This window comes from Muscardinus avellanarius (assembly GCF_963383645.1).
Source record: "Muscardinus avellanarius genome assembly, chromosome: 1".
In the NCBI taxonomy this organism is placed as follows: domain Eukaryota; kingdom Metazoa; phylum Chordata; class Mammalia; order Rodentia; family Gliridae; genus Muscardinus; species Muscardinus avellanarius.
This window is the reverse complement of record NC_137786.1, coordinates 64,401,702-64,414,865: the sequence shown is the minus strand read 5'-3', so window position 1 is coordinate 64,414,865 and position 13,164 is coordinate 64,401,702. Positions and strand designations below refer to the sequence as shown.

General features: G+C 41.4%; 1 protein-coding gene across 1 annotated transcript in view; it reads left to right on the top strand.

Annotated features, from left to right (window-relative positions):
- Positions 1-7,256: 7,256 nt before the first annotated feature.
- WDR41 (WD repeat domain 41) overlaps positions 7,257-13,164 on the top strand; it is a gene marked incomplete at both ends in the record, with an annotated part of 49,618 nt that continues 43,710 nt past the window's right edge. The window contains 2 exons of the mRNA XM_080710229.1: positions 7,257-7,307; positions 10,177-10,292. Of these exons, the coding sequence (XP_080566355.1) occupies positions 7,257-7,307; positions 10,177-10,292 (167 nt within the window). The remainder of the gene's footprint in view (positions 7,308-10,176; positions 10,293-13,164) is intronic.

Below are 13,164 nucleotides of genomic sequence, written 5' to 3'. Positions count from 1 at the left end.
CTCCGTGACTGCTAGTTTACTTTCTGTTTCCATCAACTTCCCTATTCTGGACTTTCCTATACATAGGGTTGTAGCACATGGGCTTTCGTGACTGGTTTCAAGGAGGCAAACTGGGAAGGAGATTTGGAAGTGTTTGCTCTGGGAGCCACACTGGGGCTGGGAATAGGTGGGACGTGTTTCTGCTTTTCATTGTAAGTGCTTAGTACAACTGGACTTTACATATATGTATGTGATTTTTTTGTGTGTATGTGGTACTGGAGGTGAAACCCAGAGGCTTTCTACCTCCAGACTGTACTCCCAGACCAATTTCCTATTTTATTTGGAAACAGGGTTTCACTAAGTTGCTGAGAGCCTCACTAAGTAGCTGAGGGCTGGCTTCGAACCTGTGCGATCCTCCTGTCTCAGCCTCCCAAGCGCAGGGATTACAAGCGTGCGCCACCAGGCCCAGCTCTATGTATGTGATTTTATATTGTAAAAAGCAAATTAACTTTACCGCACTTTGATGATGACGATTTTCTTTTTCTTTTTAATTGTGATAGAATGCATATACCATTAAATTTACCTTTTTAACAGTTTTTGTTATGGTTTTGTCTTTTTCACACATACATAAAACATAAAAATAAATGTTTCACATATTAATGAAGTACCATGTAATGTTTGATACATATATTCACTGTATAAATGTTTAAATTAGTTTAAACATAGTTTTCTCCTCAAACATTTATCAATTCTTTGTGTGAAAACTTTCAAAGCCCTTCTAGCTTTTTGAAATGTGCAGTTCAATACTGCCGTCTGTAATCATAGTGTGTAAGAATACCCAGAGCTTTGATCTAAATTTTGTGAATACTGGAGACTGAACCTAGAGGTGTTCAACCTCTGAGCCACACCCCCACCACATTTTATTGTTTACTTTGAAACAGGGTCTCACTAAGTTTCTGAAAACTTTAGTAATTGTTGAGGCTGTCCTCTAACCTGGGCTCCTCCTTTCTCAGCCTCCCAAGTGCTAGGATTGCAGGTGTGCTCCACCATACCTGGGTCAGAACTTTTTGTTTCAGTATAACTAATATCTTAGAATCCATTAATTATCCTCTCCCCATTCTTCACCCCTCCCACCGTCCATGTACTCTGGTAATCAACATTATACTCTTGACTCCTGAGACCAACTTTTTTAGATTCCACATATGAATGAGATCATGTAGTACTTGTCTTTCTGTGCCTGATTATTTAACATAATGATCTCTAGGTCCATCCATGTTGCTACAGTGGCAGGATTGCGTTTTTATGGCTGAATAGTATTCCATCGAGTATGTAGATCACATTTTCTTTAACGGTTGATGGACAATTTGGTCATTCCCATTATGAATAGTGTTGCGATGAACCTGAGTGTGCAGATGTCTTTTTGGCATATTGATTTCATTTCCTTTGGATATACAATCAGCAATGGGGTTGCTGGATCAAATGGTAGTTCTATTTTTAATTTCTTGTGGAATCTTCATACTGTTTTTTACTATACTAATTCACCTTCTCCCCAACAGTGTACAAGGGTTCCTTTTCCTTTACAACCTCACCAGCACTTGGCCATCCTTACTGGGATGAGGTGATATCTCATTATGGTTTTGATTTGCATTTTCCTGATAAAAAATTTTCTGCTGATAAAAAGTGTTGAGCATTTTTTTGTATACCTGGTGGCCACTTTTTTTTTTAAATATCAATTTAGAATGCCATTTAAAATTGGGTCATCTGGTTGTTTGCTATTGAGTTTTTGAAGTTCCTTTTATATTTCAGATACCGACCTCCTGCCAGACGTATACATGACAAACACGTTCTCCTCTTCTGTAGGCTCTCTCTGCACTCTGGTGATTGTTTCTTTTGTTTTGTAGAAGGTTATTAGTTTGACGTAATCCTGATTGTCTGCTTTTGCTTTTGTTTCCTGTGCTTTAGGAGCCTTTGCCCAAAAAGTCCTTGCCTGTTCAAACATCTTGAAACATTTTCTCTATGGTGTCTTCAGGTAATTCCACAGTTTCAGGTCCTACAGATTATTTAAGTCTTCAATCCACTTTGAGTTGATCTTTGTAATGAGTAAGAGACAGAGATCTAGCTTCATTATTCTGCATATAGATAGCCAATTTTTCTAAGACTTTTTTTTAATTAAAAAAGAGACTGTCCCTTTTCCAAATGCAAGTTTTGAGCACCCTTGTAAAAAAATGAGTTGGCTATAGGTGTGTGGGTTTAGTTCTAGGCTATATATTCTGTTCCACTGATATGATACCTGTCCATTTCTATGCCAGTAACATGCTGTTCTGTCTACCTCAGCACTGTGGCATGTTTTGAAGTCAGGTAGTACAATGCCTCTTGCTTTGTTTTCTCAAAATGGCTTTGGCTATTTGGGGTGTGTGTGTGTGTGTGTGTGTGTGTGTGTGTGTGTGTGTGTTTCTGTATATATTTCTGAACTGTTTTTTTTTTCTAGTTCTGTGAAGAATGCTATTGGCATTTTTGCAGGGATTGCATTGGGTCTGTAATTGCGTTGGGTAATATGGACATTCTGACAATATTGATTCTTCCAATCTACAAACACAGGCATCTTTCTACTTTTCTTGTGTTCTCCTCAGTTTCTTTCTTCAATGTTTTATAATCTTCATTGTAGAGATTTTTCAATTCTTTGGTTAAATTTATTTCTAGAAATTTTTAAGATCTATCGTCTTGAACTTGGTTCAGTTAAATTTGGTGACCTTTAACCCTTCTGTCCTGGATATCCTTCACGAGATTTGGGGACTCTTCTGTTCTTTCCCTGAGTAAGCTTTCTATTCCTCTGCCGTTCTCAAGTCCTTGAATTCCAATAACCTGAACATTTGCTCTTTTAATACTGTCCCAATGTTCCTGTAATCTTTCTTAATTCCTATTCATTCTTTTTTCGAGGAGTACACGTTCCTTGAACTGTGTATTTTCAATTAGCCTGCCAGTGAGCTCACTTATTCTTACTTCTGTTTGGTCTATCCTGCTCCTGATACTTTTTTTTAAATTTAATTTATTTTTATTGGGGCATTGTAGTCAAACATCACAATGGCATACAAGACTTGTGAAGATATACAAGCACACATCATCCAATTAGCCTTTATCCAATCCCCATCCCACACCATCCCCCTCCCTCGATCCCATGCTTGATTTAGTGATTAAATTTGATATATTTGTTTACGTACATCATGAGTTTTAAAGAGATTCAATCTTCTCCCATCCCATCCCCTCTGATTGGTCACCTTAATTGCTCCTCCATAGGGCCCTTTCTTCAACTGGATTTCCTCCTTTTACCCATTTCTTCCTAGTTTTTGCATATTAGGGAAAGCATCTGATTTTTAATTTTCTGTGATATTTCTCTGTGTATGCCACATTGCAAGTTCCAGTCCTACTCTTGGAGGCCCCGGCACCGGCCTGGCCACCCAGAAAGCTCTGATCTCGGCCTCTCTGGCTCCAGCACTGGCCTTGCCTCACAGCAGGCTCCTACCCCAGCCTCGCTAGCCCTGGCACCAGCCTCACCCCTCAGCAGGCTCCGATCCTGGCCTCGGAGGCCCCTGAACCGGCCTGGCCTCATGGCAGGCTCCGATCCTGGCCTTGCTGGCCCCGGCACCGGCCTCACCCCTCGGCAACTACTGATGCTTTCTATCACAGTTTCAACCCATTAAATTCTGAGCTTTAAATTTTGTGAATATTTCAACAAAATTGACACAGGTACATTGAAATATGTTGGAAATCATAATCTAGAGTTTATGTATTATTTTAAGCAGCATTATCCATATACTATAATTATTATAACAGTTACATTATCATGATGTAATTATGTGTTTTATAATATACTTAAGATTTTATAGGTGTTCTGCATCTGCAAAAATGGGACAAAAAGGGTTAATTTTGCTGAATGTATGTTTCAGACCAATAATTTGAATTTCTGGTTGCTTCTACCTCTATTATTTTCTCTGCTAGAGTACTGAAATCCATTTCTCTGTGTTTTCTTTAAGCTTGTTGGTTTTCCTTAAAACAGTGGTTTTAATTTTCTGAACATTCTTTCATACTTATTACTACCTGGTGAGTTTCTGGCACCTGATTTTGAGTACCAGGTGAGGTCACGGATTCCTGAAAGCTCTTGATGCTATAGAAATACAATCATCTGGGCCTTGGAAGGTCAGGTAGTTTAGTAGTCCTAATATGGCTTTGTTTCTATCTTTTCAGAAATTCTGAGCAGGCTGTTTATTTCCTCTGATCCTGTAGTCAGTTTCATTATTTTAGCACTAGATGGTGCCCAGGCCTAGATTCTGTTGGTGTGTTGTCCCTATTTCAGTACTAGAGGACAATCCAAGCCAGGTGTATCCCCATTACTCTGTTAGTTTATCATTCAGAAAGAAACACAAGAGAACCTGAAGGGAATAGTTTGTTCCCACAAGCTTCTCCTGGGGCTAGGGCAGTCCTGGACGCCTCATCCACAGTTACCCGCCTGTGGTCCGATGCATAGGTTTCTCCTGGTCTCTGGACAGAGTCACCATGGATGAGCCAGTCCTGATTCCTATGTCAGATCTGTGGCCACCGAAGCTGCTAAGTTACATCATACCCTGAGCCGCAGCCTACTGAGACCAACACAGCATCAGGTCAGGACCAAGGTCCACACATCAATGTGCTGCCTACCGCCAAGATTCACTTGTGGCCCAAGACTGCTGCAACCAGCTAGAGAGAGATGCTAGCTGGAGCAGGAGCCTGATAGATGGGGGCTGAAGGTCTTCCCCTGGCACTGGGGGCCTTCCCAGAAACTCCACCCCCAGGAAGGCCTGAGACGGGGTCAACATCTACCCCATCTATGTTTTCTTTTTTTTTCTTTTTTCTTTTTGGTGGTACTGGGGGTGGAACCCAGAGGCCTTCTACCTCTGGGCTATACTCCCAGACCTATTTTATCTTTTTATTTGGAAACAGGGTCAGGGTCTCACTAAGTTGCTGAGAGCCTCACTAAGTAGCTGAGGCTGGCTTCGAACCTGTGCGATCCTCCTGTCTCAGCCTCCCAAGCGCGGGGATTACAGGCTTGTGCCCCCCACACCTGGCCCCATCTATGTTTTCATTGTTTAAGTTTGTCTCTATTGCAGGGACTAGCTTGAGGTGAAAGCTTACGCTATTTCTGGGTCTTTTCTGAATTTGTGTCTTTCTCTGTGTGCAGAGAAAGATATATCTCGTAACTTTCTTCTAAATTCCCCCATGCACATGGTTGCTTTCACATGTCCCAATCTTTAAATGTCTGGCTCCCAAAAGGGAGAGAAAGTTAGGAAAAAAGGTACTGTTGCTTAAGTTCCCTGGAAATGTTTTTAGCTAGTGAGGGTCGAAAGAATGGTGGTCAGCCTCTGCTGGCCAAAACTTCTTTTGGAAGCTGCAAGCCAGTGAATAGACCCCAGGTTCCAGAGTAGTTTCTTCACTTTATGCCAGTATAATTGTTCCTTAGTTAAAGAGGTGAATTCCCGTCACTTCCTCCTACTCCCACTTTCTGGATATTATTCTAGTATAATCTTTATAAAGTTCTTTCTGAGCCATGGTAAGAGGAACCAGTGGAGGAAGAGTTCATCTCTGGGCCAGTGCTTTTCAAGACCACAAGCGCGCTCCTTATATCTGAGTGTCGTGACAGTGGACAAGCCCCTAACATCTATAGAAAATCAGAATACAATCTAAACTACCTTGGCAACCATGTTTCCTCACTTGAAGGTATTCTTTCCAGAACTAAAGTCCTGGTGCCTCTGGGCTTTGCTTCTCTAAAGCTAAGACTTCTTTTTCCAGGGGCTAGTCTCTCTTTTGGTCTGTCTTCAACTGCAATTTGGAGCTAGAACACAGAAGCTAACCTTCTCCTGATTCTTAGGAGTGTTCACAAGGAATACAGAGATTAATCACAGGAGGGGATTCCAGTGACAATGAGTTTGGGCTGTCTACAAGTAAGATATTTTAAAGTCTAATCTATGGCCCACTCTTATTGATGCCTAGGAACTTCTGCTTTGTCCCTAGAGAGCTCTACTGATTTTTTTCCTCATCTCTAGCACATCTGAGCCCAATACATATTTGTTCAATTAATGCATTGGATGGGGAGCCATATTTGAGCTGAACATATGGATGCAAATATATACATGAACGTTTACATATGTTATTACATATATATTATACATAGTAATATATAATATACATGTATGTAATCCTTGGATCATTATTCTCAAACCTTGCTACGCATGAGAATTATCTACCAGACATTCCTTAAACCCTGATTCTATGCTCTAGCCAAAGGGACTGTCTTTTTAAGTCTGGGTTAGAAACCAGGAACCTACATTTTTCTTAAACCTATGCTTTGCTAAAGCAGACCGGGTAATTCTGATATGCATCCAGGGTGGAGAACCACAGACCTCTGATGGCCTAAGAAAGTTTAGTCGAAATACAGCATCTGGGACTGGGGCTTTAGCTCGGTGATAAGAGTTGTTGCCCGGCATGCATAATGCCCTCGATTCGATTCCCAGCACAGCAATAAATAAATAAATAAATAAATAAATAAATAAATAAATAAATAGTATACGAAATGGCTTCTACTTTTAGCAAGATTCTGTGTTAGTATAGAACATAGTCGAGAACTAGTTGTGGAGCTGGGGGATTGGGTTCCAATTCTACTTCCCAGCTGTTATCTTTAGACAAACGATTTTTATCTTTCCGTGCTTTAGTTTCTTGGCCTATATAATAAGAACTCTAGGGTTATGAGATTAGTGTGAAGTCTTGGCACAGTCCCTGTAGTCTGGCACACAACCGACTTTAGGCCAATTTCATCTGGTTACACCGAGCCACCATATTTCTGCAGATAACAAACTCTGTTGCAGTACCCCTTCTCCAGCCAGCCCTCAGGCAGCCCTGGGGAAGCCGGGGGAGGCTGTGGGGTCATGAGCTCAGGAAGGGCACCACCCCTTCTGGCCACAACCAGAGAGCTCACTGCTGCGGGGGCCGCGGGCGGGCTCGGTGCTGCGCTGCGCACGTCCGCCAGGGGCCGCTCAAGCTCCCGCGCCGAGTAGGCAACGCGCGTGCGCACTCGGGGCCGGGCTTCGGCGGCGCTTCCCGAACCCAGTCTCGGAGGCCGTACGGGAGCGCCCGAGGACCATAATTCCTCCTCCTCCACTCCCAGGCCACTGGGCTGGGCTGCCAGCGTCTCCGGGGCTGGTTTTCGGGGTGCCGGGGCCTGCACCCCGCGAGACGCCGCGGCTGGCCGGATGTTGCGATGGCTGATCGGGGGAGGCCGCGAGCCGCAGGGCCTGGCCGAGGTAAACCGAGCGACCCGAGCCCGCGGCGCCCGGGAGGCCGGGTGGCGCCCTGCTCGCGGAGCGGCCGGCGGGGCGGGGCCTTGCGCGTGCGCGCGGGGCTCGGGGCCGCGCGCGGGGTCTCGGGGCCGCGCGCGGGGTCCCGCCCTGCAGACCCGCGAGGTCCGGCCCCGAGCCCACGCGCATGCGCGGCCGCCCGCGCCCCGCTGTCTGGGTCCAGGCCGGCCGGCGGGAGCCCGCAGCCTTCCCAGTTAAACAGACCCGACTTTAACTAGATACCGAGGCGGGTGGCTGCAGGGCTCCACTCTATTTGAATTCGTACCTCTTCCCAGCATCAACTGGTATTTGCTCAGGGAATGTAAAATTGATTTGGTTACTTATCTTAGAAGCATGCAATTATTTAACAATAATTTGCTTCAAAGTTATAAAATCTTTTTCTTTTTTGGTACTGAGGATAGAACCCAGCGGCATTCTACCTCTGAGCTATTTTACCCCAGTCCTATTTTATCTTTTTTTTTTTTTTTGTGGTACTGGGGGTGGAACCCAGGAGCATTCTACCTTCGAGCTATACTCTCAGCCCTATTTTTGTTCTTTATTTTGAAACGATCTCACTACGTTGTAAAGGGCAACACTAAGTAGTAGCTGAGGCTGTCTAGGAACCGAGTTTCTGTCTCAGCCTCCCAAATGCTGGGATTACAAACGTGCTCCACTACACCCGGTTTATTTATTTATTTATTTATTTATTTATTTATTTATTTATTTATTTTTGCGGTACTGGGGGATAGAACCCAGGGGCATTCTACCTCTGAGCTACGCTCCCAACCCAATTTTTTAGTATTTTGTATTTTGAAACAGGATTTCACTAAGTTGCTGAGGGCCTTGCTGGATTGCCGAAGCTAGCCTCAAATCTGCAAGTCCTCCTGTCTCAGCCTCTCAAGTACTGGGTTTCTAGGCCTGCACCACCACATCTGGCATGGAAACCATTTTCTAATTAACTGCTCTTGGGGTTCCTTAATTACATTTTCTTCACGGGCCTCAATAATTGACTAGAACATATGATGACATTTACGTTTATAATAATTTTGCTGCCTTAAAATATTGGGTTCTGGAGTTTATTTCATATGCCATGCAGGAACAAAATTTATATTTTATTCCATTTTATTTCTCATAGGAAGTATTTGACTATTTCTCAGTACTGGGAATGGAACCCAGAGGCATTCTCCCTCCAAGCCTATTCTACCCCTAGCCCTATTTTTTATTCTTTATTTTGAAACAGGGTCTCACCAAGTTGTAGAGGGCCTCACTAAGTAGCTGAGGCTGTCCTCAAACCTGTGATCCTCCTGTCTCAGCCTTCCAAGTACAGGGATTACAAGCTGTGCCACCACAACTGGCAGGATTCGACTGTTTAAAAGTAAAAAATAAAACAGGGCTGGGGATGTAGCTCGGAGGTAGAATGTTCCAGAGTTCAATCCCCAGTACCACAAAAAGGAAAAAAGGAGTAAAAAATGAGATTGCGAGTAAGCAGCCTAACTTCTCATTTTTAACTTCCTCATATCTTTTTAGTGGAAGTTTACTGTCAGTTTTTTAAAAACCACATTCATTTCAAATGAGTCTGAAATCCTTCAGGTCATGAAAGAATTGTGGGTCACTGAACTATATACCATATATATATGACAATTCAGTATTAACCTGATTGATCATATAATTTTATTAGTGAATTTTGCCATTCCTGGTAAACTGTCATTTGGGGGAAGCAGTTGATTCTGTTTTCAGATTTCTTATTTTTATTTTACTTATCAGAACCTCCGCTAGATGAGAGGAGATAAACATGAAATTGCTTTTGTGAGGTATTTTTTTCCCCAGAAAACACTAATGTGTTAATTTATACATTTCTTCTTGTAGCCAGCAGTACTTTAGTTGTGTAACTGCTTTGAATTCGCATATTATCGGAGCACATATTTCCCCAATTTATGCAAGATCTTTTGTATCCAGGCTTCTAGTTTAAGCAGTGGTTCTCAGTCTTAGGGTGATCCCTCCATTGCGGGGGGGGGGACATTTTTGGTAGTCATAGCCTACAGGGGTGGGAAGAGTGAGGGGTGGAATGGGGTGTTTCCTATTGACATTCAGTGTGTAGAGACCAGGCACTTTGCAGTATATCCTGAAATGCACAGCATAGCGTTCAACAAAAAAGAATTATTGGTCCAAAGTGTCAGCAGTGTCAAGATTGAGAAGCTTTGGTTTAGAAGTTAAGAACAAGGGTTTTATAATGAAATAATACTGAGTTGGACTCCAAAAGTGGGGTTAATAAGACTCAGCTTACAGAATTATTATTACATGGCATATATGCGCAGCATAGTGTCTGCCGTATACTCAGCTATATAATACTCTGTACATGTTAGCAGTTACCTTTATAAATCTTGTTATCCAGAGTTGAATTCATGAGTCTGAAATGATATCATTCCTTCCTTTATTCCTTTTAGCAAACGTGTATCGAGTGCCTGAGATGGACTATTCCAATCTATATTGTATCCATTTGGTCTGCAGCTTTATTTCTGACAAGTTTTAATTGAAAAACTCATTCTAAAGTAATTGAGTTGGATTGGGCCATTAGTTTTTAAAGTTAGCTTCAATGAGATTCAATATACGCAAAATAAAATTCACCTCTTTTGTAAATTTATTATGACAGGAAAACACTAAAATTTATGAATTTGTGGTAAGAGAAATACTTTATGTGGAATTATTAGTTACTTGATATTAGGGGAATGAATACTTGGTTTTAGAACATAAATTTGTGGATTTTAAAATCTTGTATTCTTAAATATATACCATGTAGTAATAAATCATTTATCTTTCTCTCTTTTTCTATCACAAGAAATCTCCTTTACAGACAATAGGTGAAGAGCAAACCCAGAACCCCTACACTGAACTGCTTGTACTGCAAGCTCATCATGATATTGTACGATTTCTGGTACAGTTAGATGACTACAGGTAAGAAACTCTAGTTGTCTAATCCACTAAGGTATTAGAGATTTTTAAAATAAATTTTATATTAAAAACATTTCTAGGGGCTGGGATGTAGCTCAGTGCCAAATCACCTGCCTGCCTTGTAGGTATGGCGCTCTGGGTTTGAATCCTAGTTCCAAAAAGACAAAAGATTAAAAAAAAAAAAGAAAAAAAAAAGACCCTCAAAAAAACACCAGCTTTAGCCGGGCGTGGTGGCACACACTTGTAATCCCCGCGCTTGGGAGGCGGAGACAGGAGGATCGCGCAGTTTCAAAGCCAGCCATGCTGGCGTGAGACCCTGTTTCCGAAAGTAAAATAGGTCTGGGAGTGTAGACTGGAGGTAGAAGGGCTTCCAGGAACCCCAGTGCCACCAAAAAACAAAACAAAACAAAAAAAACCACCAGCTTTAAAATTAATCTATCCTTTCTAAAATTTCAAAACTCTGGTCATCAGTAAGTGGAAAAATGCAAAGCAACTTGCAACTTAAAAATGTAGCATTTAATAGAAATTGAAATTGACTTCCGCATCTTGATAGAATTATGTACCTAAAAGTTTCCCCCCCCCCAAATTAGTGTCACATTAGGAAATCTGAGTATGATATTTGTTTTGTTTTGTTATTGAGTTATCAGAAGTACTCTTTTAGTGTAGAAGAAGAGAATGACTTTAAAATCTGGATGGGAGTTACAACTGGCAAATGTTTAAATAGTCAGGTAGGTACCAACTAGGAATGTGCAACTTTAGTGGAGGGTGAAGTATAGGCTTTACCTAAAATTTTTGTTATTGCTGAAACTCCTTAAAATGTGCATTATTGCATACATTTTTTGTAACATATATATATATATATATATATTGTTTAATATATTTGCAAATAGAGATGGTGTACAGGTTTTAAGGTTGTATACTTAAGTTTTTCCTGATCTGTATATTTATTAAGCCCTTTTTCAGCTACAATTACATTAATGGTATAATTTTTAAGATTTTATCTTTCCCTGTAGAATATGAGCTTCATGAGAGTGGGGCTATGTTTTTCTTATTCACCACAATATTCTTAGTACCTGGTATAGAGTCTTACATGTAGCAGGTAATTAATAGATAGTTGTTAAGTCAATGAATGACTCCCCATGCTATTAGGTATAGACACTGCATCTTATCCTCATCCCAGTACCACTTTGTTCTCTCCACCAGTTCTTCTATACATCTCTCTTGCCTTTACACCTGTTTTTGTTGTTGTTCTGTAAGTGACTGATAATGTGATTTTATTCCTAACTGGCTAGGTCTATGGACCTTCTTTCTGCTTTTCTGTGTCTTTGGTATTTAGTTATTTTTACCATGTGCAGTGCAGTTCCGAGTCTATGTGGAGTTAGGTCAGATTCCACAGGTGAAAGACACAGTCCTCCACAACTCTTCCATCACATTGGACACTAGCCTGATCTGGGTTCCCAGCTGGCTACAAGTTCCCACTGCCACTCAAGTTTGGTCATTTCTTTGAATGACTTACTGAAGTCAGGAATGCACTGTTCTTATGATTGCATTTTTATTATAAAGGATACAAACCAGGACCAGCCAGGTAAAGAGATGGAGAGGTCTAGGAGGGCCCCAAATGCAGAGTCCTCATTTTCTCAGGATTTGTTGTTCTCCTGGTACATCAGAGTGTATCACCTACAAGAAAGCTCACCTGAGCTTTGAGGGCTCCAGGTTTTTATTGGGGCTTTGTTGTGCAGGCATTATTGTATGACTCATTGATTACACGATTTGCACTCTATTTCAGATTCCCACTCCCCTCCCCAGGAGACTGGGAGTTCAATCCGGTACCCTGTGGCAATAGCACAAATTCCAGATCTCCTAATCTCACAATTCATCTTTCCAGTATGATCAGCCTCCATTCTCAAGTTTCCTAGAATCCCATAGGGAATCCACCTGTTAGCATAAACTCGGATGTGGTCCAAGGGACCAACCATGAATAATGAAGACAGCCCTATCACGCAGGAAATTCCAAAAGTTTAGGGGCTTTCTTCTAGGAGTCAGGGACAAAGGCCAATGAAGTTATTATAGACTTTGTTTCTCAGCTTTTGCTTGAAAAGACTCGCCTCTTATTTATATGCTACTAGCCTGTTAGCACTATTTTCTGTTGCAGTGCAAGCTACCCAGATCTTAGTGTGTTTAACATAGTGTGATACTCTTCTAGTCTGTTTGGTAGCAGTTGTTTCGGCTATGTCCTTAGAGGAGCTCCATTTACTTATTTAAATGATCATTTCCATGGGAAACTATTTCTGTACCTGTAGAAGTGTGGATAGCTAAAGTTGTATTTTGCCTTAGTAAGTTTCTAGGTTAAAAAAAATCCAACTAATTTATTATAATCACTAAAGTTAGTTCTTAAGGAATCATAAAATCATTTGTCTAGGAGGAGTAATAAATATACAGCATATCTTCAGGATCTGGTCTTTAAATTTTATATAGATTTTTAAGATTGGTGTTTACTATTTTTTCTCTATGGAAATACCTCTTAACTATTCTTTTTTTTTATGATATTAGGGATTAAGTCCAGGGATATTCGCCGGGCGTGGTGGCGCACGCTTGTAATCCCCGTGCTTGGGAGGCGGAGACAGGAGGATCAAGCAGGTTCGAAGCCAGCCGTGCTGGCTTAAGAGACCCTGTTTCCAAATAAAAATATAAAAACAGGTCTGGGAGTGTAGCCCAGAGGTAGAAGGGCTTCCAGGAACCCCAGTACCACCAAAAAAAAAAAAAAAAAAAAAGAAGTGCAGGGATATTCTACTTTTGAGCCACACCCTTAGTCCTATTTTATTTTTTATTTAGAAACAGGGTCTCACTGAATTGCTGAGCGTCTCACTAAGTTGCT